The sequence below is a fragment of the Stomoxys calcitrans genome, chromosome 5 (assembly GCF_963082655.1).
Source record: "Stomoxys calcitrans chromosome 5, idStoCalc2.1, whole genome shotgun sequence".
NCBI classification, from domain to species: domain Eukaryota; kingdom Metazoa; phylum Arthropoda; class Insecta; order Diptera; family Muscidae; genus Stomoxys; species Stomoxys calcitrans.
This window is the reverse complement of record NC_081556.1, coordinates 29,942,373-29,970,264: the sequence shown is the minus strand read 5'-3', so window position 1 is coordinate 29,970,264 and position 27,892 is coordinate 29,942,373. Positions and strand designations below refer to the sequence as shown.

At 39.1% G+C, this 27,892-nt stretch overlaps 1 protein-coding gene across 5 annotated transcripts in view; it reads right to left on the bottom strand.

Moving 5' to 3' along the window:
* LOC106093722 (nephrin) overlaps positions 1–27,892 on the bottom strand; it is a 442,943-nt gene that overhangs the window by 79,801 nt on the left and 335,250 nt on the right. For all 5 annotated transcript variants that reach the window (XM_059368603.1, XM_059368606.1, XM_059368605.1 and 2 more), the window contains one exon: positions 9,706–9,836. In XM_059368603.1, coding sequence (XP_059224586.1) covers positions 9,706–9,836 — 131 coding nt within the window. The remainder of the gene's footprint in view (positions 1–9,705; positions 9,837–27,892) is intronic.

Sequence of the window (27,892 nt, the reverse complement as noted above, 5' to 3'; positions counted from 1 at the left end):
CGCTGTGCGAAACCTCTTTGGAGAGAAGTTTTACTCGGCGTAGTACCTCGCAAATTTTACCAGCATTAGGAGGGAAAAACCACCGGTGACAATTTTTTTGATGGTCCCGCCAGGATTCGAATCCAGGCGTTCAGCGTCATAGACGAACATGCTAACCTCTGCACTACGGTGGCCTTAATTGTATTATGTCCCCAAAAACTCAAATACTTAAATAAATGTTCAAATATCATTCCCATGTTCCTAAGAAAGCCAAAATGATTTGGCACTTTTGGCACATGATTTAAAAATTCCCGCTGTTTTCGACAGCAATTCAATTGATTACCATTTAATTCTCTCTAAATGCTGGCTTCAATTTAAAATTTTACCATTCCTATACGATAGACATTTCTTTGTGTGTAAATATTTTCTTTTTCATTCTCCCCATTGTAGTGTTTCTCTCATTAGCAGCGAATAAATTACTTTTCATGTCTGAAGTGAAATTTTCTTTCCGTTTGATGATGATAAAAACATTAGCAAAACATTTTAAAGATAGATTATCGAATTTTCTTAATTTGTTTGGATCTCTTGTTGCTGAAGAAGATACCGAACTTTCTACGTAGATGGGTAGAAGAAGTTTTGTTTTTGATTACTTGAAAAGAAATTTAACGCACTTTTTGGATTAAATTTGAAGGGCAAAATGAAAAGTTAAATTGGGAGGGTACATATTTTTCTGTGTTGCTTATATGAAAATTTTATGTCGCATATTCAAGTTGAATGAAAATTCCATAAATTTGAAAAAAAAAAAATAAAGGAGGCCACCGTAGGGCAGCGGTTAGCATGTTCGCCTATTACGCTGAACGCCTGGGTTCGAATCCAGGCGAGATCATCAGAAAAAATGTTCAGCGGTGGTTTTCCCCTCCTAATGCTGGCAATATTTGTGAGGTACTATGCCATGTAAAACTTCTCTCAATAGAGGTGTCGCACTGCGGCATGCCGCTCGGACCCGGCTGTAAAAGGGAGACCCCTTATCATTGAGCTTAAACTTGAATCGGACTGCAATCATTGATGTGTGAGAAGTTTGTCCCTGCTCCATAGTGAAACGTTCATGGGCAATATTTGCGTTGCCTTTGCAGTACAGATCAAACAGCGCGAACGGTGATCAAGGGAAGCAACAAAGTTGATTACTTTCCATCGCCGATTAACACCAACTATCTCCTCTGAATCCGTTCTAGTAACTCCAAAGAGGACTTTGGAGCTCATGTATAAATGTTGAGAAGATCAGAAAAAGTGAATTATTTTTGGCACCGCTTAAGAAAGCCCAAGCATTTGAATGCTTCTTTCGACATTTCGAATATGTGTTTAAAACAAAGGACATCAAATTGTATCCTCATTCCTGGAATATCAAGAGCACCTGATTGATCAACATCAATACCATCGATAGAAAATGATGATTGCTAAGGTTTAGGGAATCGTTTTAAACGATCTGGCAAACTATCGATACTAACGGTACAATTCTTTTTTTTTCAAAATTGAACAAAAATAAGTTATACGACACTGAACATATTCCAGGGTGGCAAATTTCTTCCGATTGGGCTAAAATTTCGTAGAATGATTTCTCTTTTGTACAATGAATTAGGTTAGGTTAGGTTGAAAGGGTGCAAATACTAAGCTGCCCTATGTCACTACACCTAAGCCATTAATCGACTTGTTGTCTAAAAATTAACCTCGAAAAAGAAAATCTAAGGGAATTCCGTGCTACTTTGAAAATCTTTAATTGTTTTCCATGCCACGCCCCTAAGTTGGTTTATGGGTGGTTTTGTGTTCCCACATAAGTGCTGGTATATGAAAGCGAATGCCATCATCATGCCCTACACATGCTATCACTTGGAGCACCGACTTTATATAAGTGAGTTCGCAGTCCTATGTGTCCCGTTATGATACCAATAGCTATACCGACCTCCTTCTTACTTCCTTTAAGCAATAGCCTCTTCTACTCACGATCTGGGACCCCCCGATAGGATTTTCGCCGTCCTTCCAACCGTTTCGCTGTTCCACAGTGTTACATGCGCGTTTGTCGCCCATGCCCTTAAATCGGACTGCGTCGACCAACCAAGTTTATTGACCATCTGCCATTTCATTCCCCTTACTCCGTTATGGCCCGGCACTCAAACGATGCGTATCGCGCCATCCTCAATAATCTTCTTCTTATACTGCAAGACAGTTCGTGACCTTACTGTCCTGTTTTTTATTGCCCTTATGGCCATTTTACTGTCCGTAAAGATGTTCACACTCGACGTCCTCGCGTTAGCACCACATCACCTCACGCATTCCGTGATCGCCCGGATCTCCCCCTGTAGGACCGTATTATGGTCAAGTAATCTAGTCCCTGGGTTCTCAATGTGGTCTACATTGAGAGCCCAGGCCCACTCGCACTCGACCTCAAGATTCATCTCAGGTATCCGATCGGAAACCTCTTGCCTTCCTTCCAGGTTTTCCATCGTCGCCTCAATTATACCGCGATGGTATGACCTGCTTCCATCCTCAACCGTAGTGGCTGCCTCACACTTAATCTCTATGTCAATGGGTCGGATATCTAAAATGGTATCCAGTGCCCTAGTGGGCATGGTCCTCATCGCTCCGCCTATGCCAAGACAACATGTTTTCTGAACCTGTTGTATGATCCTTATGTTGAACTTTTTCTCCACCAAACTATTGGGGCGTGAGAAAATATTGGTCTAATCAACTTCATGTAGAGCTCCTGAATGTGACACTTCCAATTCAGTTTCCTGTTCAAGATTAGACCGATCTCCCGATTTGACTTCATGAGCCCTTGGATGCCGCAAGTTTTGTCCGATTTGCCTTAATTCTATGTTCTGCTATGACTTCCAACGACCGCGCCGGTCCAAATCGGTCTATAACCTGCCATAGCTCCCACATAAACCGATCTCCCGATTTGACATTTAGAGCTCCTGCCCGCCACAATTGTTTTCCGATTTGGCTGAAATTTTGCATGTAGTGTTTTGTTTTTGTTTCCAACAACTGTGTCAAGTACGGTCCAAATCGATCTATAACCTGACATAGCTTCCAAATAAACCGGTCTCTCGATTTGATTTCTTGAGCCCCTGGAAGCAACAATTTATGTTCGATTTAACTGAAATTTCGCATGCAGTATTTTGTTACGATTTTCAAGATTTGTCTTCTTGAGCCCCTGGAACCTGCAATTTTTTTTGTTTTTTGTCTTAAATTTTGCAGATAGTGTTCTGTTATTACTTCTAAGTACGGTCCAAAGCGGTCTATAACCTGATATAGCTCCCATACAAATCGACCCACCGATTCGACTTCTTGAGCCCTTACAAGCCACAATTTTTGTTCGATTTGGCTGAAATTTTGCATGCGATGTTCTGTTATGACATCCAACAACTGTGCCGAGGACGGTTCAAATCATCCAAATCAGTCTATAACCTCATATGGTTCCCATATGAACCGGTTTCTCTATTATCCATGTTCGGTACCAAGAAGCTTTAATTTTGCTAGTTTGACAGAAGTTTGGCGTGTAAAATAAAATTATGAAGAGTGATGCGAACAAAGTAGCTATTGTTTCTATTGGAACTGGATATTTTGTTATGAATAATTTTTTGTGCTTTTAAGTTTTTGAGAGCATTTTTTGAGCATACACACCGGAAGATGGACAAACTACTACTCATTTCGACCAAAATTCTTACATAGTGGGATGATAATCCGATAAGAAATCTGAAAGCAAAATTTTGAGTAGACCGTTTGATAAATGCGCTTGTAATGACTCAAAAAATTAAAATCGGTAGATTCAGTGCTATATCAAAATCTGAACCGATTTCTATTAAATTAATCAGTGATCGCATGTGTCATAAAAAACTATTGTGCGAATTTTTTGTAAGGCACTGTTTTACAATACAAATGCGCTTCGTGTCTATGCCAAAAAAAAATTTTGCGCCATATTTAAACATGATCGGATGAAAATTGCGACCTTTTCTTTGTATACAAATTAACATGGTCAAACAAGCAGACGCACATAGCTAAACCGAGTCACAATGTGATTCTGAGTCGATCCATACACTTATCAATGGGTCTATCAACTCCTGTTTTGGGTGTTACAAACAATTGCGCTAAGTTATAATGCACTGCACTACAATAGTCAAATATCTGAACATTGAAAAGTTCGGTGTTGCGTATGAGTGTTGTCAGTTCGTCTACCAGCACTCATACGGCACCCATTACCTTTATTTTGTAGTTATGCCACCGGGTGGGGCAAACTAAGGCATTCGAAATCCGACGCCCTAAAATATTTGGAAGTGATCTTTAATAAGAAGGTGACCGGTCATAACGACCAGGGGAAATAATGACCAAAAACCTGTTTAGCCGTTATTACCTACCCTGATGAGGTCAAAACGTCGAATATTTTTTAACATTATGACCGCCCAAAAATCGATCATTGGGCTTTATACCCACCACCATAGATAGTGGGTGTATTCGTTTATTCATTCTGTTTGAAACACATCGAATGATATATTTCTGACCCCACGCGTCAGCCTGGCCGTCGGTTTGTTGTAATCACGCTACAACCTTCAAAAATTGAGCTTAAGTTAAAAACAGATCTGTATTTTTTCTACTCGCAGTTTAAGTTCTGGAACGCGCCAAATCGGACGATATTTAGCTGCCATATAGACCTATCTGCCCATTTAGGGTCTTAAGCTCATAAAATCCACATTTATTACTCGAATTTGCTGAAATTTTAAACAGTGCATTGTTTCAAGCCTCCATGGTGATGGGTATTCAAAGTTGGGCACAGCCGAATTTAATGAGTTTTTACTAGTTGCGTTAGTCGAGATTAAATGACATACCACCCAATATTTTGGAGCTTTCTGTCATCTTTGCTATGACAAAGCAAATAATTTTGGGTGTTTTCTCCGTTGGGCCTAACACCAGTTACCGTATAGAAAACTAAACAGGAAGTGTCACATCAAGGATAGTACTTAGGAGGCTTAAATATATTGGGCACTATGTTAGAGAACCGTAGCCTATAAATAAGGATTGAATTTGATTTTACAGAGACCTGTTTTGACCAGTACTAACATGGGTCTTGGTAGTAATGGGATGAACGACGAAGGAGCGTAAGTACAACGTGAGGACGGTAAAATAGTTCATTTTAGACTCTGACTGCTCTGAAACTTAAGGCGATGGGATAATATAGAATCAGTTCATACCTTTTAGGGACTTTTGAGGCGATGGTGGGAAACCTGAAGGGAAGAGGTTTCCGATCGCATACATTAGACCGCACCTATGGTCGATAGCGAGACGCTGTTGCCCATTTTGGTTTAAAGGAACTCTAGCATTGCCAACAGGTAGTTTATGTGTATTGAATTCGGGAGTATAGGTCCGGAAGTCTATATTAAGAATCTGGAGACAAAGTTTTGCTTCCGGCTGACTAACAATAACAAAGTACTGAAGTCGAAAATGAGGGCGATCACGGAATCAGTGGTATGGCTGAATTTTAATGAGAGGATGCAGATTGTAAAAATTTTTAGTAAATTGGCCAATGGGGAAGTAGTAGACGGGATGGTAAGAGAGAGATTAAAGTCTTCTTTGATAATGGCATTGTATGCATCATTTATATACCGGCCATAGCGGAGTAAGAGGGAAAGAAAGACCTGGTGCCTTGACAACAATGATTAAATCACTGCCGTCGAAACTTTGTGAATGGACAGCCAGTGAGACGGTTCGAAGAACGGTAAAAATCTTGTGGGAGATCTAGATAGTGTGAAAACGAGATAAATTGTTAGGGGTAATGCGAAGGAGACCAGTATGTCTTTCAGCATGATAACGGGACATATAGGACTACTGATCATTTATGCAGAATATGTGCGGCAAGTGTACGCTGTACATAGCTTCGTCTATAGGGCATGTGAAGTATACGATGAGGCGTAAGATTGGCCGGCTATTTTAGCAAACAGTTAGTGACAAATGGATCTTGAAACGATACGGGGCTTGAATTTATTTACGAGGAGTACAAAATTCGTTGCATAGACTTTTCCAGGCTATTGCACTCACCACCATACGATGGGAAGACTACTACACCAATCATTCCGTATGTAATACCTCGAAATATTGATCTGCGACCCCGTAAAGTATATATATTTTTAATCGTCATGACTATTTGAGTCAATCAAGCCATGTCCATCCCAACGTCTGTCCTTCTATCGAAATCACAATAGCGGTTGAACAAATAAGGATAGCCGCTTGAAATTTTGCACATATGCTTCTTATAGATGAATGTAGATCATTGCGGTTTGCAGGCGGACCATATCGGTTCAGATTTGTATAAAGCTCCCATATAAAACGTTTCTTTGACTTCACTTTGTGGGCCCCCACATGTCGAACTTACTATCTGGTTTGACTAAAATTTAGCTATAGTGTTTATTTGTAACTACTAACATCCGTGGTTAGTTAAGTCCAAATCAGTCAATAACTTCATATAACTCTCTTAAAACCCGATTTCACGGACTTGGCATCTTGAGCTCTTAGCTCTTTTCTTTGACTTGACTTTGTGGGCCCCTAAAAGTCTAACTTTTTATCCCATTTGACTAAAATTTTGCTTTAGTATTTTCACGATTTGTCATCTTGAGCTCCTAGAAGCCGCGATTGTTAACCGAGATAGCTGAAATTTACAAATGGGTACTAGAAGTTACATAGACTTCTATATGGATGGCTCCAAAATAGATGGCCAGATGGGCTTTGGGGCTTAACCGATCACTATAGTGTATAGCTTAACCGATTACTATAGTGTGTATCTGGCCCGGCAACCTGTTAAGATATATCTCAGGAAATTGTAGAGCAGACGAACTTGCGAGACTAGGAATTACGTTACATATTCCAGGGGAACTGGAATCTGTGGGTATGCCTCTAGTGACATGCAAACTAGGTTTTCAGGATCAGGTCCGAAGGGAAACGAATGCTAGATGGTCACAAAATTATGTTGTGAACAAGCCAAAATTATGAGCCAAATCTAGACTTGAAGAGGTCTACCGCTTTGTTGTCGCTGGTTAGAACAGACGTCTCAGTCTTTGTGTCCGTCATGACAGGACACCGTCTGATCGGAAATCATGCTGGCAGATTGAAGGTTGCAAGTTACGTCTTTCGCAGAAGCTGTGAGTACGTCGACCAAGAAGAGATTTAAAGACATATGGTGTGTTTGTGTCCCCCACAAATTCGCTTCTTGAGCCCCCACAAGGGGCAATTCTTATCCGAATGGGCTGAAATATTACACAATGACTTCTACAATGTTCAGCATTCAATTCATTTATGGTCGGAATCGGACTATAACTTAATAAAGCTCCAATAGCATAACAGTTCTTATTCATTACATATTATAGATACCGCGCAAAGAACTCGACAAATGAGATCCAAGGTGGAGGGTATATAAGATATACCCACCACCGATGGATGGGGGTATATTTATTTTGTCAATCCGTTTGCAACATATTCTTGATCAGCGAGAAAATCTAAGACGATCTAGCCATGTCCGTCCGACTGTCCGTCTGTCTGTTGAAGTCACGCTTCAGTCTTTAAAATAGAGATATTGAGCTGAAACAGATTCACAGATTCTTTTTTTTTTCGTCCATAAGCTGGTTAAGTTCGAAGATGGGCTATATCGGACAATATCTTGATAAAGCCCCCATATAGACCGATCCGCCGATATAAGGTCTGAGGCTCATAAAAGCCACATTTATTATCCAATTTTGCTGAAATTTGGGACAGTGAGTTGTGTAAGGCCCTTCGATATCCTTCTCCAATTTGGTTCGGTTCAGATTTGGATATAGCTGCCATATAGACAGTTCTCTCGATTTAAGGTCATGGGCCCTTAAATGGCGTATTTAATATCCGATGTTGCCGAAAATTTATACAGTAAGTTATGTTAAGTTCCTTGATATTTTTCTGAAATATGGCCCAGATCGGTTCAGATTTTGACATAGCTGCCATATAGATCGATCTTTCGATTTAAGGTTTTGAGGCCATAAAAAGCGCATTTATTGTCCGATTTCGCCGAAATTTGGGAAAGTGAGTTGCGTTAGGCTCCTCGACATATTCCCGCAATTTAGCCCAGATCAGTTCAGATTTGGATATAGCTGCCATATAGACCAATCCTCCGATTTAGGGTCTTGGGCCCTTAAAAGTCGCAATTATTGTCCGATGTCACCCAAATTTGGGACAGTGTGTTGTGTTAGGACCCTTAATATCTTCCTGAAATATGGCACAGATTGGTCCTGATTTGGATATAGCTGCCATATAGACCGATCTCTCGATTTAAGGTTTTGAGCCCATAAAAGGCGCATTATAGTCCGATATCGTCGAAATTTGGGACAGTGAGTAGCGTTAGGCCCATAGACATCTTTCGACAATATGGATCAATCGTTCGAGATTTGGATATAGCTGCCGTATAGACCCATCTCTCGATATAAGGTTGTTGGCCCATAAAAGGCGCATTTATTGTCCGATGTCACCGAAATTTGGGACGGTGAGTTGCGTTAGGCTCTTAGACAACTTTCTGCAATTTGTCCCAAATCGATCCAGATTTGGATATAACTGCCATATAGACAGTAAGTTGTGTTAGGTCCTTCGATAACCCTCTTCAAGTTGGCTCAGATCGGTATAGATTTGGATATAGCTGCCATATATATAGACCGATCTCTGGATTTTAAGTCTTGGCCCCATAAAAGTTACATTTATAATTCGAATTCGCTCAAATTTGACACAGTGAGTTATGTTAGACTTTTCGACATCCGTGTCGTGGCTATCAAAAAGACCATTATTTTGTTCCACAAAATTGAACAGTGCCTTTTTTATTTTTTTTTTTTAATTTAATATTATTTTATTTTATTTTTTTATTTTATTTTATTTTATTTCATGTTATTTTATTTTATTTTATTTTATTTTATTTTATTTTATTTTATTTTATTTTATTTTATTTTATTTTATTTTATTTTATTTTATTTTATTTTATTTTATTTTATTTTATTTTATTTTATTTTATTTTATTTTATTTTATTTTATTTTATTTTATTTTATTTCTTTGCTCATTACGGCCCCAATATTCAAATCTTTAACTTGTTAAATCGAAGACTAAATCATGCCAACTTCAAATGTCATTAATATGTTAAAAAATAAAAATTCCAAGTATATTAAAGCATTTTTTCTTTGTTTGTTGATAACAATCGTTGTTTTTTGCTACAATGTATGAAGAGCAAGCAAATTTTTTCTTGACTATACTTTATGGCCTTGGGCAACATTTTTGACATATGAAATGATTTTGATGGATTCTCGAGTTTATTTCCAAAAAAAAGGGAAATAAAGAAAAGAACAAAAAACAAATTATAATGTTGGCAATTCCTTGGAGACGCATGATGAGTAGGATCATGATAAGTATGGCGAATGTTAATGAAAAGATGATGTGAAGTGTAAAAAGATTACTTCCCGTCATCGAGAAGGTGAAAGCGTCTGTTTTTTTTTTTTCCTTGAAACAAAAACTCGTTTTGTGAATTATACGATAAAATTATGGATTATTTATGAGTTATTGTTGTTCTTCTGCCTTTTCAAGCTTCGAGCTTAAGTTTAAATTTCAGTGGAACATCCTTGTTTCTTATGAGTTTTATGAACTTATCTGCTGTATGCATGTAGTTGTAATTCTGTACTTACATTGTGACGCCAACTGACTTTGCTAACCCAGGGATTTGATTTAATGTTGCACTCAAAGAAGACATCAATACCTTCACGTAACGTTGAGTTCATGGAATTGGTGCCAAGTTCTAAGCTTACAACGGGTATATCTGTAACAAAGAATTGAAAATTATTAACTTACTCAGGGAATTGGGTTAATTAAGATTTGTAAAACTTATAAAGTTAAATAAGTTATTTATATACTTTTGGCCTTAAATAACGACAAACAATAAAATAATTTTCTTCGCTTGAAAATAAGGTGCTAAGAGTTTTTCCTTCTTATCAACTTCCAGAGAATTTTTATTTATTTTTGATTTTTCCCTCTCTTACTTTAACAAAATTTGATAATAAGCCTTTACCAAAGTAAATAAAATCGAATGCTTATTTTGATGAATAAATTATGAGGTCAATACTCCAAACACCCTTGTCATGGCAAAAAACAAAAAAAAAAGAGATTTAAGTGTAAATTAACGGTGACTGCAAGAATTTGTTTATTTTATGGTATTAACTTGGAAAAGGCAGTTAAGGCCGTTTGGAATTTTGAAAATCCCTCATAAAGTTTCTTAACTGTATTTATCGCAAAGGTGTTGGACCGTAAAGTTTTATTTTTGTTGGGTATTGTTTTTTGGCTTACCCAGCCTGTTGCATGTTCGTTGTTGGTTTATTAAATGCTAATCAATCATTTGCTCCGGCTTCTTTGCTCTGCTTTCGTTGTATGGGTCTTATGGTGTAAAGGCTATCTCAAGCGGATTAGGATAACAATTATAAATGAGCATGAATGACACAAAATACCTAGGCTGTGGTGTTATACCTTAATTATGTTGCCATTTGTGTTGTGTAACTAATTAATTAGCAAGGTCATCATAAGGGAAAAGTGTCAGAGACTTATTGTGCTAATCGAAAATTGAGTTCATCGAGAATAATTTAGTTATTGGCAAATCGAATCGACTCGAAATTCCAACTGTTATTTAATTTAAGTTGCGGAATGCTTTCACCAATACCGCTGTAAGGTACTGCCGGGAGGTTTCCTTGATATAATAGAATGTTTAGCAATTAAAATTTTAGCTTAAAACAGGCTATAGATCGATTTAGACCATATGAGACACGTATGTTGAAGGTCATGAGAGAAGCCGTTGCAGACATTTCTGCAAAATCGGATAAAAATTGTGCCGTGTAGAGGCTCAAGAAGTCAAGATCTCATATCGGTTTATATGGCAGCTATATCAGGTTATGTGCCGATTTGAGCCATACTTAGCACAGTTATTGGAAGTCATAACAAACCACTTCACGCAAAATTTCAGCCAAATCAGATGAGAATTGCGCCCTCCAGCGGCTCAAAAAGTCAAGATCCAAGATCGGTTTATATGGCAGCTATACCAGGTTATAAACCGATTTGAATCATACTTAGCACAGTTATTGAAAGTAATACCAAAACACTATGTGCCAATTTTCAGTCATATCAGGTGAGAATTGCGCCCTCTAGAGGCTCAAGAAGTCAAGACCCAAGATCGGTGTATATAACAGCTATATCAGGTTATGGACCGATTTCAACCATACCTAGCACAGTTATTGGAAGTCATAACAAAACACCTCTGTCAAAATTACAGCCAAATCGGATAAGAATTGTGTCCCCTAAAAGCTGAAGAAGTCAGGACCCCAGATGGGTTTATATGGCAGCTATACCAGGTTATGCACCGATTTAGACCAGACTTAGCACGGTTGTTGGAAGTATTACCAAAACACCACATGCAAACTTTCAGTCAAATCAGGTGAGAATTGCGCACGCTAGAGGCTCAAGAAGTCAAGACCCAAGATCGGTTTATATAGCAGCTATATCAAAACATGGACCGATTTGAACCATACTTCGCACAGTTGTTGGAAGTAATGCCAAAGCACCACATTCAAAATTTCAACCAAATCGAATAAGAATTGCGCCCTCTAGAGACTCAAGAAGTCAAGACCCCAAATCGATTTATATGGCAGCTATATCAGGTTATGCACCGATTTTAACCATACTTAGCACAGTTATTGGAAGTCATAACAAAACACCTCATGCAAAATTTCAGCCAAATCGGATAAAACTTTCTCGCTCTATTGGCTCAAGCAGTCAAGGTCCAAGATCGGTTAATATGACAGCTACACCAGATTATCAACCGATTTAAATCATACTTAGCACAGCTGTTGGAAGTGATACCAAAACACCACGTGCTAAATTTCAGTCAAATCAGGTCTAGAGACTCAAGAAGTCAAGACCCAAGATCGGTTTATATGACAGCTATATCACAACATGGACCGATATAGCCCATTCACAATCCCAACCGACCTACACTAATAAGAAGTATTTGTGCAAAATTTCAAGCGGCTAGCTTTACTCCTTCGAAAGTTGGCGTGCTATCGACAGACAGACTGACGGACGGACAAACGGACGGGCATGGCTGAATCGACTTAAAATCCCATGTCGATCAGGAATATATATACTTTATGGGGTTAGACCCGACGAATATTTCGAGGAGTTACAAACAGAATGACGAAATTAGTATACCCCCCTCCTATGGTGGAGGGTATAAAAATAAGAGACCTCCATTTCATAGCCGAGACCGAATGGCGCACAATAGTTCAGAACAACAGAACATCAAACCATAGACCAAGAATCCTTAAATTTGGTTCTAAAACGACAAACTCCAATTAAAACCAAGGTCTATATGCAAACTATTGTATATTCAAATATGGTTTGATCTGAACCATACTCAGCAGGGATGTTGAGGACTTAAATCCAAGTCATGCCATGCCACTAAAGGCATACACCTTAGCCAGCCGATTGGCCTGTAGTGCGCTCTAAAAACTAAAGAAGGAACTACGAAAAAGAAAATTTTAAGTTACGAATTCCGTGCTACTTACAAAATTCTTAATTTTTTTCATACCACTCCCCCAAGTCTATTCATGCCAGGTATCGTGTCCCCACCTAAGTGCCGGTGCCTGTTAGCCGCGAAAGTCGGGCAATGACATAGGAAATACTCCAACGTCTCATCATCTCTCCCACATACCCTACACATGGTATCACATGCCGCACCGATTTTGCATAAGTGAGCTCGTTATGACTCCAAAATCTATACTGACCTCCTTCTTATTTCCTTCTAGTAATAGACCCATCCTCTCAATATCCGGATCACCCTCTAGGATGTTCGCCGTCTTACCGACTGCTTCGTGGGCGTTTGCCGCCCACGCCCTTAATTGGGACTGCGTCGACCCGAAAGGCTTCGGGTTGACCACGTTTATAGACGGCAGTTCTCAGGCCTTCACTGCCAAATAGTCTACCCTTTCATTTCCCTTTACTCCGTTATGGCTCGGCACTCAAACGATCCGGATGGTGGCATCCGCAAAAACGGCGTTAATCTCCTCCTTACCTTTGCCTCCTGGTTCTTATTTCCCTTAAGGCCTGTTGACTGTCCGTAGAGATGTTCACACTCGACGTCCTCGCGTTGGCACCACACCACCTCCGTCTGCATCTTAAGCCTCCTGATATCTGACCTAAATATGGATCAAATCGGACTATAATTAGGATTAGTTGCCATATTGACCGATCCCCAGATAATGGGTCTAAAGCCAATAAAAGCTCTATTTATTACCCGATTTCGCTGAAATTTTAAGTAGTGGATAGTCTTAAATCTCCCGACATCCGTCTCAAATATGGTTCGAATCGGACTATATTTAGATATAGCAGCCATACAGACCGATATCCCAATAGAGGGTCTGAAGCGAATAAAAGCTTTATTATACCCTCCACCATGGGATGGGGGTACACCAATTTCGCTATTCTGTTTGTAACACCTCGAAATATGCGTCTATGTAAGACCCCATAAGGTATATGTTTTCTTGATCGTCGTGACCTAGCCATGTAGGAGTAAAGCCAGCCCCTTGAAATTTTGCACAGATTTTGCTTCTTGAGCGAATCGGGCTATAACTTGATATAGCTCCTCCTCCACCGTCTTTATTCATTATTCTTTGTTTGCCTAAAAAGAGATACTGCGCAAAGAACTCGAAAGATGCGATCCATGGTGGAGGGTATATAAGATTCGGCCCGGCCGAACTTAGCACGCTCTTACTTGCCATACCCTCCACCATAGGATGGGGGGTATACTAATTTCGTAATTCTGTTTGTAACTACTCGAAATATTCGTCTGAGACCCCATAAAGTATATATATTCTTGATCGTCGCGACATTTTATGTCGATCTAGCCATGTCCGTCCGTCTGTCCGTCCATCTGTCTGTCGAAAGCACGCTAACTTCCGAAGGAGTAAAGCTAGCCGCTTGAAATTTTGCACAAATACTTCTTATTGGTGTAGTTCCGTTGGGATTGTAAATGGGCCATATCGGTTCATGTTTTGATATAGCTGCCATAAAACCGATCTAGGGTCTTGACTTCGTGAGCCTCTAGAGTGCGCAATTCTTATCCGATTTCAATGAAATTTTTGCACGACGTGTTTTGTTACGATATCCAACAACTGTGCCAAGTATGGTTCAAATCGGTTCATAACCTGATATAGCTGTCATATAAACAGATCTGGGTTCTTGACTTCTTGAGCTTCTAGAGGACGCAATTCCTATCCGATTTGGCTAAAATTTTGTAGGACGTATTTTATTCTTACTTTAAACAACTTTGTCAAATAAGGTTCAAATCGGTTCATAACCTGATATAGCCGCCATATAAACCGATCTGGTGTCTTGACTTCTTGAGCTTCTAGAGGTCGCAATTATTGTCCGATTTGCATGAAATTTTGTACGACGGATTCTCTCATGACCATCAACATACGTGTTTATTATGGTCTGAATCGGTCTATAGCCCGATACAGCTCCCATATAAATCGATCTCTCTATTTTACTTCTTGAGCCCCAAAAGGGTGCAATTCTTATTCGAATTGGCTGTAAGATACACAGGTCTCCAACATATAAACCAAACCGGACCATATCTTAATATCGCTCTAATAGCAGAGCAAATCTTTCTTATATCCTTTTTTTGCCTAAGAAGAGATGCCGGGAAAAGAACTCGACAAATGCGATCCATGGTGGAGTGTATATAAAATTCGGCCCGGCCGAACTTAGCACGCTTTTATTAGTTTTTTATCTGATTTCGCTGAAATTTTAAACATTAAGTGGTTTGGGCCACCCGCCATCCGACCCAAATATGGTAAAGATCGGACTGTATCTAAATATAGCTGTCATATAGACCGATGTGCCGCTTAAGGGTCTGAAGCTCATAAAAGCCCTATTTATTACCAGATTTGGTTGAAATTTTAAAGAAAAAATTTAACAGTGACTTATACTTATTAGACCACGAATTTGAGTGCATAAGTTATCCAATTTTCACCGGATTGTGACGAAAGTGGGTTTTCATATATACCCGAGGTAGTGGGTATCCAAAGTTCGGCCCAGCCGAATTTAATGCCTTTTTGCTTGTTTTAACCTGTGTTAACAACTCAGTAATTTGTCATGTGAAGAACCTGCCACTAACATCGAAATCAAAACAACCAGGAAAGTATTTTGCAACTTACAGTTCGAAAGTCTCATAAACCAACTCTGTCGACGCCCCACGGATCTCACCTCGCTCCAAGTAAACTTTTCTGTCTTTGGCAAAATTTCCATAGAAAATTTTTTCAAAACAAGATTTTAGTACAACATTTATTGTCTTAGGAGTTATAATTAAAAAAAAATTCCCAACATTTTATCGAAAAAAGAAAAATTCCATAATCACAACTCAATATCAGTTTCACTTAATTTGTAATCCACCACTTTATGCACCATTTATTCTCATATGTTTCTTGGAATGGAAGTTGAAAAAATCATTTTTATTAATATTTCATGATATGAACTTTCGATTGCGCATTAAGCCCCACCAAACAGCCAAATTATTCTACAACAACATATTGCCTAAGCAAACTAAAATGAAGAACATAAAAAAAACATTTTTATGTTCAAAGACCAAAGCGATACATAATGGAAACCCATGAAGAACATCTCAATTCGTCTTTTGGCATTTTCGAGACATTATCATCATATCCTGGGCCCAAATCGTAATCTCTTCAATTCAATTCCAAATGCCTAATGGCTAATGGAAATAATTTCCTGAGATATAAATGCCAGCATGTGTGCGCGTGTGTGTGCTGTTTGGAATTAAAACAACCTATCTAATTAGAACATTACTTGGGAAAAGTAACGAAAACAAAAAAAAAAAAAAAAAAAAAAACAGAAAATATTTTCCCTAATAAATTATGTATGCAGCCGCCCATATAGGCAGCCATACATTTTATCATCAATTTATTTTGTATGCCATCTCATGGTGCAATCACCGACAGGCATCAAAGCAATTCCAAGGATTCCGCTTCGAAGTAATTCCCATATAGGGCACAGATATTAGCAACAGCAGCCAACATCACCATGAGGCACTTAATAAATAAAACACAAGACAATGGCAAAAATATTTGGAAGGCCAAAAACAAAATCAAAAACGACAACGACAACGAAAACGAAAAAAGAATCCTTCACTGAAGGTAGAGATTTAATAATGACAACCGGAAAGTAATGAAATGAGCTGAAGGGTGTTAATGTGAATGTGTATGTGTATGGAATGTTTCTTTCTAAGGATGGGCATGTTGTAATGATACAGGAAAGAAGATAAATGCCGGATACTTGTCTGCACACGTCGGAAAAGTAGATTGTAAATGTACAAAAAAATATATCAAGTAAAACATGCGAAAACTCTTTGGAGTTCATGCTTGCCAGCAAATAATGTTCAAAATTTGTTTCATCAACTTTTTTTTTTGGTTTTTGAAGTAAAAACAAAAAAAAAAAAGACATGCAATTCATTGTAATCAACGGCAGCTGCTGAAAGGCATACAAAACAGAAAACTTTGCCAAATGTGATTACAAACGAAGGTCACCAGGTGAAGTACCATTTGCATAGTCATTCACAATAGAGTGGTTATACAGTGACTTATCATGCCGTTTGTTACCTAATAATTGCTATGGGTTTGCCATGAATATCCCATACCCAAAATATCATATAGAGCAAAGTTCTTTTGTCTTGTCAATGAATTATATTGAGGCGTTATCTTAATTGTATTCGACTGTTCAGTGAAAAGCAATGGCGGAGGTAAATTCAACTAGAGTAAGAACCTTTTATTCATTTTGAGGATCGAAATACTGTCTGGAAGTTAAATATTGACCGATCGGAACAATTTTTGTTCTAAATGAAAGAATTTAAACAGAATAATGCAAATTTGGTATAAACATTTTTCCAAATCGGATAAGAATTGCGCCCTCTAGAGGCTCAAGAAGTCAAGATCCCAGACCTGTTTATGTGGCAGCTATATCAGGTTGTGTACCGATTTGCCACATACTTAGCACAGTTATTAGAAGTCACAAAAAACACCTCATGTAAAATTGCAACCAATTCGGATGAGAATTGCGCGCTCAATTGGCTCAAAAAGTCTAGATCCAAGATCGGTTTAGATGGCAGCTATACCAGATTACAAACTGATTTGAATCATACTTAGCACAGTTGTTGGAAGTGATACCAAAACACCAAGTGCAAAATTTCAGTCAAATCGCACGAGAATTGAGCCCTCTAGAGGCTCAAGAAGTCAATACCCAAGATCGGTTTATATGGCAGCTATATCAAAACATAGACCGATTTCGCCCATTTACAATCTGAACTGACCTACACTAATAAGAAGTATTTGTGGAAAATTTCAAGTGGCTAACTTTACTCCTTCGAAAGTTAGCGTGCTATCGACAAACAGACGGACGGACATGGCTAAATTGACTTAAAATGACATGACCAGATTAGACGCATATTTCGAGGTGTTACATACAGAATGACGAAATTAGTATACCCCCATCCTATGGTGGCGGATAAAATTAAATAAAATAAAATAAAATAAAATAAAATAAAATAAAATAAAATAAAATAAAATAAAATAAAATAAAATAAAATAAAATAAAATAAAAAAAAAAATAAAATAAAATAAAATAAAATAAAATAAAATAAAATAAAGTAAAATAAAATAAAATAAAATAAAATAAAATAAAATAAAATAAAATAAAATAAAATAAAATAAAATAAAATAAAATAAAATAAAATAAAATAAAATAAAATAAAATAAAATAAAATAAAATAAAATAAAATAAAATAAAATAAAATAAAATAAAATAAAATAATATAAAATAAAATAAAATAAAATAAAATAAAATAAAAATTGGTGATGAAATAAAATAAAATAAAATAATATAAAATAAAATAAAATAAAATAATATAAAATAAAATAAAATAAAATAAAATAAAATAAAATAAAATAAAATAAAATAAAATAAAATAAAATAAAATAAAATAATATAAAATAAAATAAAATAAAATAAAATAAAATAAAATAAAATAAAATAAAATAAAATAAAATAAAATAGAATAAAATAAAATAAAATAGAATAAAATTAAATAAAAAATAAATTAAAATAAAATAAAATAAAAAAAATAAAATAACATAATGTAATATAAAATAAAATAGAATAAAATTAAATAAAAAATAAACTAAAATAAAATAAAATAAAGTATATTGGTCCCACATTTGGATAACAGATTCGTATTCTACTCCCAAATCCCCCTTTTTGAGCCTCATATTGTCATGCCTAGTACATAAGTCCGGTTTGGGGGTGTGTTGCAGAAGGAGTGGACATGTGGTCCCAAAAATGGATAAACATTTCCTGCTTTACTCGTGGTCCCGAAAATTAATATAAATTTCGTGCTTCACTCCCCAATACCTTTCATTTGAGCCCCATATTGCTATGGTCGGTAAATTTGTCCGATTTAGGGCTGTTTTGTGGAGTGGGGTGGTCCCCCAAACACTTAGCTCTGAAAAAAATAGGCATCGTGCTCTACTTTCATTTTGTCATTGGTTTAAGAGGGCCAAGCACTTACCCTTCAAAATTAGTTATCAACTTCGTCTGATCACAAATACCTCTCATTTGAGCCCCTTATTGCACCATCAAATATGTTCGGTTTGGGGGTAAGGCCAAAAACTATCAACATCTTGCTGCACTATTTTTAAGCCCTAAATTGTACTACGTCCTATTTGGGTTATGGTTGGTTGTTATGAAGGTGGAACATCCCCAGACGGTTGGTCCCAAATATCTTTCATTTGAGCCCCATATTTTCATAATCGGAAAACATACCCAATTTGAAGGGGTGCTTTAAGGGATGTGATAGTCACTGAGCAGCTTGGCCCTGAAAATAAATATCAGATTCGAGTTCTACTCTAAAATAACTTTTATTTGAGCCCAATATTGCAATGGTCAGCACAAACGTCCTATTTGGGGGTGTAATGAGGGTATGGTGGCCCCAAAGACACCTTTTCCCGAATGTTGATATCAGGTTCGCGCTCTACTCCCAAAGACCTTTCATTTGTGCCCCATATTGCTATGGTCGGAAATTTTTTCCTCTTTGGTGATGTTTTGGTATACTTGTTTCCACAATTGAATATCGGACACGTTTTCTTCTCTTAAATACTATTCATTTGAGTCCTATGTTGTCGCCATTGATCTATATATACCTATATGGCCCCAATAGGTATCCCAGCCTAAATTTGGATCCCAAATTTTTGTTTTCAGGTTACCATAAAAGGGCACACAAAATTTCGCTTAAATCGCACCAGTCATCTTCGAGATCTGGCGTTAGGGGTTAGGGGGAGGCGTTAAGGGTTAGGGGGAGGGTCCGCCTCCCTTCAGATCTCAAAATATAAAGTACCTTACTTTCACCATGATACCATTCTGCACCATCTGTGAAATTTTCGAGCCTATAGAGAACAGACCAACAAACTAACAAAAAACAAGTAAAAAGGCTTTAAGTTCGGCGGGGCTGAACTTCGGATACTTACCACCTCAGGTGTATACGTAAAGCACCTTTTGTCATGAAATTCATAATTTATGCCTACCTAGCAAATTTGCAAATTTTGCCCATGAACAGGGACAGGGGTAAACTTCTCACATATCAATGACTGCAGCCCGATTCAAGTTTAAGCTCAGTTGTAAGGGGCCTCCTTTTTATAGCCGAGTCCGAACGGCGTGCCGTAGTGCGACACCTCTTTGGAGAGAAGTTTTACATGGCATAGTACCTCACAAATGTTGCCAGCATTAGGAGGGGAAAACCACCACTGAAAATTTTTTTTTTGATGGCCTCGTCAGGATCGAACCCAGTCGTTCAGCGTCTTAGGCCGACATGCTAACCTCTGCAGTACGGTGGCCTCCATAGCAGCTATATCGAAATAGGGTCCGATTTGGACAAAATTCGGCACGGATATTGAGTGGTCTAATAAATACAAGTCATTGTTCTGTTTTGTAGAACCAACATTTGGTCTTATAGATAGACCGATCTGAAAAGTATACGACACGGATTTCGAAAAGCCTAACATAAGTCACTGTGTCAAATTTCTGCGAAATCGGGTTATAAATGCGCCTTTTATGGGGCCATGACTATAAATCGAGAGATCTTTCTACATGGCAGCTATATACATATCTGAACCGACCAGGGCCAAATGAAAAGGGATGTCGAATGGCCTAGAACAACTACCTGTCCCAAATTTTGGCGAAATCGGACAATAAATGCGTCTTTTATGGGCCCAAAACCTTAAATCGAGAGTTGGGTCTATGTGGTCAATACATTCAAATCTGGACCGATCTGGGCCAAATTGAAGACGGATGTCGAAGGCCCTAATACAACTCACGGTCCCAAATTTCGGTGACGTCGGACAATAGATACGCCTCTTATGCATACAAAACCTAAAATCGAGAGATCGGTCTATATGGTAGCTATATCCAAATCTGAACCAATCTGGGCCAAATTGGAGAGAGATGTCGAGGGGCCTAACACAACTCTCTGTCCCAAATTTGCGCAAAATCGGACAATAAATGCGCGTTTTTTGGGCCAAAGACCTTAAATCGAGAGATCGGTCTAAATGGCAGCTATATCTAAATCTGAGTCCGATCTGAACCACATTTGGGTGGGATGTTGGAAGGCTCAAAATAACTCCCTCTTTCAAATTTCATCGAAATCCTATAAAAAATAAAGCTTTTATGGGCTTCCGACCCTTTATCGGCAGATCGGTCTATATGACAGCTATATCCAAATAAAGTCCGATCCGGTCCACATCAATGTCGTATATCGAGAGGCTCAAAACAAGACACAGTTTTTGATTTCACTGCAAATTGGTAGAAAATAAAGCTTTTATGAGCTTCAGACCCTTAATCGGCAGATCGGTCTATATGACAGCTATATCCAAATATGGTCCGATTTGGCCCGTGCAAGAACTTAATCAGCGTGCATCACAAAAAAAGTATCTGTACCAAATTTCAATTCAATATATCAATTTTGAAAGCTAACAGATGGACCGACGTATTGAGGGACAGACACACGGGCATCGTTAAATCGTCTTAGAATTTTACGACGATCTGAAATATATATACTTTGTAGGGTCGGAAATAGATTTTTCGATGTGTTGCAAACGGAATGACTAAATGAATATACCCCCTATCCTGCGGTGGTGGGTATAAAAACGATCAGATATTGACCATATTCGGTTTGGGTATCGTGGGCTTGGTAGGTACGCCTTACGGTTGCGCCTTAAATTGGCATAAGGCCATAAATCGATATCGTTCAATAACGACCATCTCCGGTTCGAACAACGAGAAACCTTGTCCAACTCACTATTCCTGATTTCAGAGAAATCAGGTAATACATGAGGCTTTTATGAGCTTTTGACTCTGAATCGATGGATCGGTCTATATGACAGCTTAATCAAAATATAGTCGGTCCGATGTGGATCATATTCCGTTTGGACCACAAGATGTCCAGTTTAACTCACTGATCCAAATTTCAACGAAATCGTTTAATAAATTCGCCTGTTATGGGTTTGAAACCCTGAATAGCCAGATCGGTTTATACGGCTGCGACATGTAGCAGAGGTTAGCATGTCCGACTATAACGCTAAACGCCCTACTTCAAATTCTGGCGAGACCATCATACAATTTTCAGCGGTGGCTATCCTTTCCTAATGCTGGCGCCATTTATGAGGTATCGCACAGAGCACACCTTTCGGACTCGGCTATAAAAAGGAGGCCCCTTGTAATTGAGTTTAAACATGAATCGGACTGCACTCATTGATAAGTCAGAAGTTTGCCCCTGTTTCTTAATGGAATGTTCATGGGCATATTTGAATGGGCATATTTGCATTTCGGATAACGGTGACCATAGCACAACTCATTGTTCCAAATGTAAGCAAAAGAGAACAATAAATGCTGTTTTTTAGCGTTTAGACCCTAAATCAGGTCCTGGACCGATTTGAACCATACTAACTACACTTTTTGGAAGTCGTATCAAAATACTTCATGCAAAATTTCAGTCATATCGGATAAGAATTGCGCCCTCTAGTGGCTCAAGAAGTCAAGATCCAAGATCGGTTTATATGGCAGCTATATCAGGTTATGGACCGACTTGACCCATTTACAAACTCAACCGATCTACCCTAATGAAAGGTGTTTGTGGAAAATTTCGAGTGCCTAGATTTACTCTTGCGAAAGTTAGCGTGTTTTCGATAGACGGGCAGGTGGACCGACGGACGGACAGACGGACGGACAGACGGACGGACAGACGGACGGACAGACGGACGGACAGACGGACGGACAGACGGACGGACAGACGGACGGACAGACGGACGGACAGACGGACGGACAGACGGACGGACAGACGGACGGACAGACGGACGGACAGACAGACGGACGGACAGACGGACGGACGGACAGACGGACAGACGGACGGACAGACGGACGGACAGACGGACGGACGGATGGACAGACGGACATTGATAGATCGACTTAAAATGTCATGACGATCAAGAATATATATTCTTTATGGGGTCTTAGATGCATATTTCGAGGTGTTACAAACAGAATGGCGAAATTAGTATACCCCCATGCTATGGTAGAGGGTATAAATAGAAGCTTTATATTAATCCGCCCCATTCCACTATGGACAAGACCTAAGTTACCAAACGGGGGGCCTTAAACACTAAAAAAACAGTAACCCTCCAAATATTCATCTCACAAACTTGTCTCAATTCGTTTGAGACAACTGCCACGCTTGTTCCTCTTCAACTAACAATCCTTCTGCAGGTCATTAAAAATTCGGTTACAACCGCCTCTCATTGATAATCCAATATTTTTCATAACATTCGACACATTTCGCACACATTTCAGTCTTTTATGTTATTGCGACTGATTTTCTTGTCTGTCAGTCTGCTTCATTCACACGGCCGTTCCCCACGAAAAGTCGATAGCATTTTGTTCTGATAAATGATGGCGGCGATGAGTAGGCGGGAAAAGGGCGATAATAATGAACGTTAAAGGTGAGTTAATTATTTGTATAGCGGTGGCAATGGAGGAAAAAATAATTATAATTGGCCATAGAAGGAAGGGTTGAGAAATGGGGGAGGAGGGCGGACGGGCTAATATATCATGGCAGGGTAATATTTTGCTAAGGAATACATTACACAAACATTTGTGTTCTTGAAGGCTTTTTCACTTGAGAATATAATTAGCTACCATAAAGGGTTATGGGAGAGGGACTATACCATGGATAATTTGTGTAACGAAATGAAATAATTTAATGTTTGTAGAATAATTAATTTGCTCTTCAATGATATGGTGGATTGTATCATTTGAGACTAAATAGACAACTTACAAAGAACAAGTAAGTAAAGCGTGCTAAGTTCGGCCGGGCCGAATCTTATATACCCTCCTCCATGGATCGAATTTGTCGAGTTCTATGTGCGGCATCTCTTTTTAGGCAAACAAAGAATATTGAATAAGAATTGTTATGCTATTGGGGCTATATTAAATTACAGTCCGATTCGGAACATAAATGAATGCTAAACATTGTAGAAGTCATTGTTTAATATTTCAGTTCACTCGGATAAGAATTGCGCCTTGTAGGGGCTCAAGAAGCAAAATCGTGAGATAAGATTATAAGGGAGCTGTATCAAGCTATTGATCGATTCAGACCTTATAAGACACATATGTTAAAGGTCATGAGAGAAGCCGTTGTACAAAATTTCTGCCAAATCGGATGAGAATTGCGCCCTCTAGAGGCTCAAGAATTCAAGATCCCAGATCGGTTTATATGGCAGCTATATCAGGTTATGTACCGATTTGAGCCATACTAAGCACAGTTATTGGAAGTCATAACAAAACACCTCATGCAAAATCTCTTCCAAATCGGATGAGAATTGCGCCCTCTAGAGGCTCAAGAAGTCAAGATCCCAGATCGGTTTATATGGCAGCTATATCAGGTTATGTACCGATTTGAGCCATACTTAGCACAGTTATTGGAATTCATAACAAAACACCTCATGCAAAATCTCTTCCAAATCGGATGATAATTGCGCCCTCTAGAGGCTCAAGAAATCAAGATCCAAGATCGGTTTATATGACAGCTATACCAGACTTATGGACTGATTTGAATCATACGCAACACAGTTGTTGGAATTAATACCAAAACACTCCGTGCAAAATTTTAGTCAGAATTGTTAGAATTGTTGTTGTTGTAGCAGTTTATTGTGTTCTATCTTTCGTCTGCTTGTTGTTGTTGTTGAGTGTCAAGACCCAGGAACTCTGCGTCTAAGATGGGGTGCGTCCACAGAGATCTGGCTCTAAGTCGAGTGTGTCTGGCAGGGCAGTTAAACAGGTCACGTGTATCGTGCGGTCCCTGGTTACCATCGGGACATACATCTTGCACGTCGGCATCAATCCTAGCTCTGTAGGAATTGAGGCGGCTGCATCTGCCGGAACGTGTCTGAATGAATGTTGTTTAGACCTGCTCGATATGCCGCTTGATCTAGAGGTTCTCTCTTGTAGCGCCGAACCTCACGCTCTAGATCATGTAAATCCACCTTAAGGCATCCGGGCGGTGGATATCTTTACACAAGATGATGATTTGGATGGTCTCTGCGATGACAGCCAAAAATATATTGCTTAGACAGCATGTAGTTATGTCTTTGCACTGGTAGGATTTTTGTCTCCTGATGGAGGTGGTCCACATGAGAACTGAGGAGACAACCCGTCGCAGTTCGGAGGGCGGCATTCTGACAGATATGTATATTATTCCACTGCGTGTCACAAAGTTGACGAGACCACACTGGCGCTGCATAACTTACCACAGACAGGCCAATTGTTTCTTTGTCCGCTTCCCAAGTGCTGCCAGCCAGTGAATTGAGGACCTTGTTTCTACATTTGGTGGGGAGAATGTGTAAGAGCTGTCAAATGTGACACCAAGTATTCTGGGACACTTGGGATGGGGAATTATTTCCCCATCGACCATCACAGTCAGCTCAGTATTCACCTCTCGCGTATTTGTAGTGAACAATGTGGCTGAAGATTTGGTGGCGGATATCTTTAGATTTCTTGCAGCGTAATATGAGGCTAGTTCGTTGAGGTAGACGCTAAACCTATCCAAGATGTCATCAATGGGTGGGGGGCCTGATGCCATGATAGTACAATCGTCCGCATATGATACGATCTCCGCATGCCGTCTGGAGGAGGTGGAATGGATGATAGGTAGAGGTTAAACAGTGCCGTAGATATCACACCACCTTGGGGAACCTGTTTCACTCTACGGTGCTTCGACTTCTTATCCCAAAATTCCACAAATGACTGGCGACCACACAGATAATTCGCTACCCATCGTTTCAGGCCTAGCTGGAGGGACGTATTGGCGATATCCTCAAATAATTTGGCACAGCTGACCGTGTCAAATGCCTTTGATAGGTCCAGTGCCACAAGGACCGCCCTATCACATGGCCTGGGCTGATTGAAGTCACGGCAAATGTGTGCGGTGGCATGGCCTGCAAGGCTGTTGTTGTGCTGTGCAGTCTTCGAAATCCATGTTGATGCTCGGCAAATGGAAATTCTCCTGCGAGGCTCGGGAGTAATGCCTCAAGCGTCTTTGCCACTGGTGAGAGAAGGGAGATCGGTTTGTACGACTCTCCCAAACTCAGGTCCTTTCCAGGCATCAGTAGCGGGATCACTCTGCCCATTTTCCAGACATCGGGATCGATAAGAGTGTTCAAAGACAGGTTGAGGACAGTGCTAAGGTACTCAACTCCAGGTGAATCCAGATTCTTCAACACCAATGTAGAGATTTCGTCGGGTCCCCACGCCATAGATGATTTGGCGCCACGGATGACATTCGTAACTTCGCCCACGGTAAATTGTGATGGCTGTTCATCGGCTCGAGACCACGAATACGGCGAATGGCTCTCCTCCTTGCCCTGCCTCTCACGGAATGCACAATAAATTGACGGTTGAGCAACCTGGCGCATCTGATCGGATCATCCACGGTTATTTCGCCAAAAGTGACTGAGGTCCTATCAACCCGTCTACCGGGGTTCGAGAGTGATTTAACAATAGACCACAGTTTGCCTACACCGGTGCTTAAGTTACATTGCTCCAAGTGTTCCAGCCACAAATTCCGCTTATGCTCGTTGAATACCATGTTTATTTCCAGATTCAGCTCGCTGATTCTGGGGTTAGCGGGGTCCATAGCACCAATCCTATCACGCTCATCTGCGAGTACCACTGCTTGAGCCGGGAAATTGGGCCGCACTTGGGGTATTTGACCGGCTGCTGCGTTAGTGATGTCTCGGAATTTCCTCTCGGCCACTAGCACATCAGAGGGGGGTGGCAGTTACAAAAAAAAGGAGAGAATCTATACCACAAAAAGTTGTAAATCTCAAGTATTGTAAGCAATGGGGGTAGCAATTTTCCGATAGCCTGTACCAAAATAGGTTTGTGAGGCCTCTGTTGAATTTGAACCCTTTGTACTTATTTTTTACTATTGGTTGCCCAAAAAGTAATTGGGGATTTTTTCATATAGACGGCGTTGACAAATTTTTTCACAGCTTGTGACTCTGTAATTGCATTCTTTCTTCTGTCAGTTATCAGCTGTTACTTTTAGCTTGCTTTAGAAAAAAAGTGTAAAAAAAGTATATTTGATAAAAGTTCATTCTAAGCTTTATTAAAAATGCATTTACTTTCTTTTAAAAAATCCGCAATTACTTTTTGGGCAACCCAATAACACTTAAATCATTTGAAATATTTAACCCCTTTTTTAGACTTTTATTTACCATGGTTAATAGCATTTTATAATTCGTTTGTATGGGAAGAAAGTAAATAACTGATGTGTGCGAAAAGTCATATTCCAAACTCACACACGCATAAATACATGATTTTGCAATTCATATAATTAATCCTTAATATCTCAATGATAAGCATGTCGTGGCAAAAACCAACAAATGTTCTGATACAGAATGATATTGACAAATTTATTGCCACATACAACAGGACCACACATAAACTAAATCTACGATTGCTATTCAATCGTGATTGGAGTGAATGTATAAGGCATTAATTAAGTTTTTCTTCATTTAGGTATGAAAATATGGTGGTGTGGTGTGTGTACATGCATTGAGTTTGAGTGCTTTGGAACGAGGACAAATATTTGCGAAATATTTTTTTCTTCAAATAAATTAAATATTTGTAATATGTTTTATCGAGTGAGGTCGAAGGGTGAGAAATATAAAAAAAATGTATCTATTACAGCATAATCTTTGTAATTAGCTGTAAAATGATATGGCTGAACCCAATCTACTATCGAAGTCAGCGGTTGACGGTAAGTTAATGCCAGACCAGGCTATGAATATGTGTCCTCATAAGGTCTTGTGGCAACCCTGATGTGGAAATCACTGCTGCGGGTGGCGGTTAGATGGACGACCTATAGATATGAATGTCAATGCCCGACCTGCCTCTGAATATATGTCCTCTCCTCAGAAGGTCCTATTACAAATTGCTACGACCACTTCAGTGAAGCTAAGGGAGCTTTCACTTTGGTCATGCGACGGCTACGGGCTCTATGTTATCATTGATAACACATTGGTGGACGACCCGTAGATATGGAAGTTAATGTCCGACCAGGCTATGAATATGTGTCCTCATAAGGTCTTGGGGCAACCCTCACGTGGAAATCACTGCTGCGGGTGGCGCTTAGATGGACGACCTGTAGATATGAAGGTC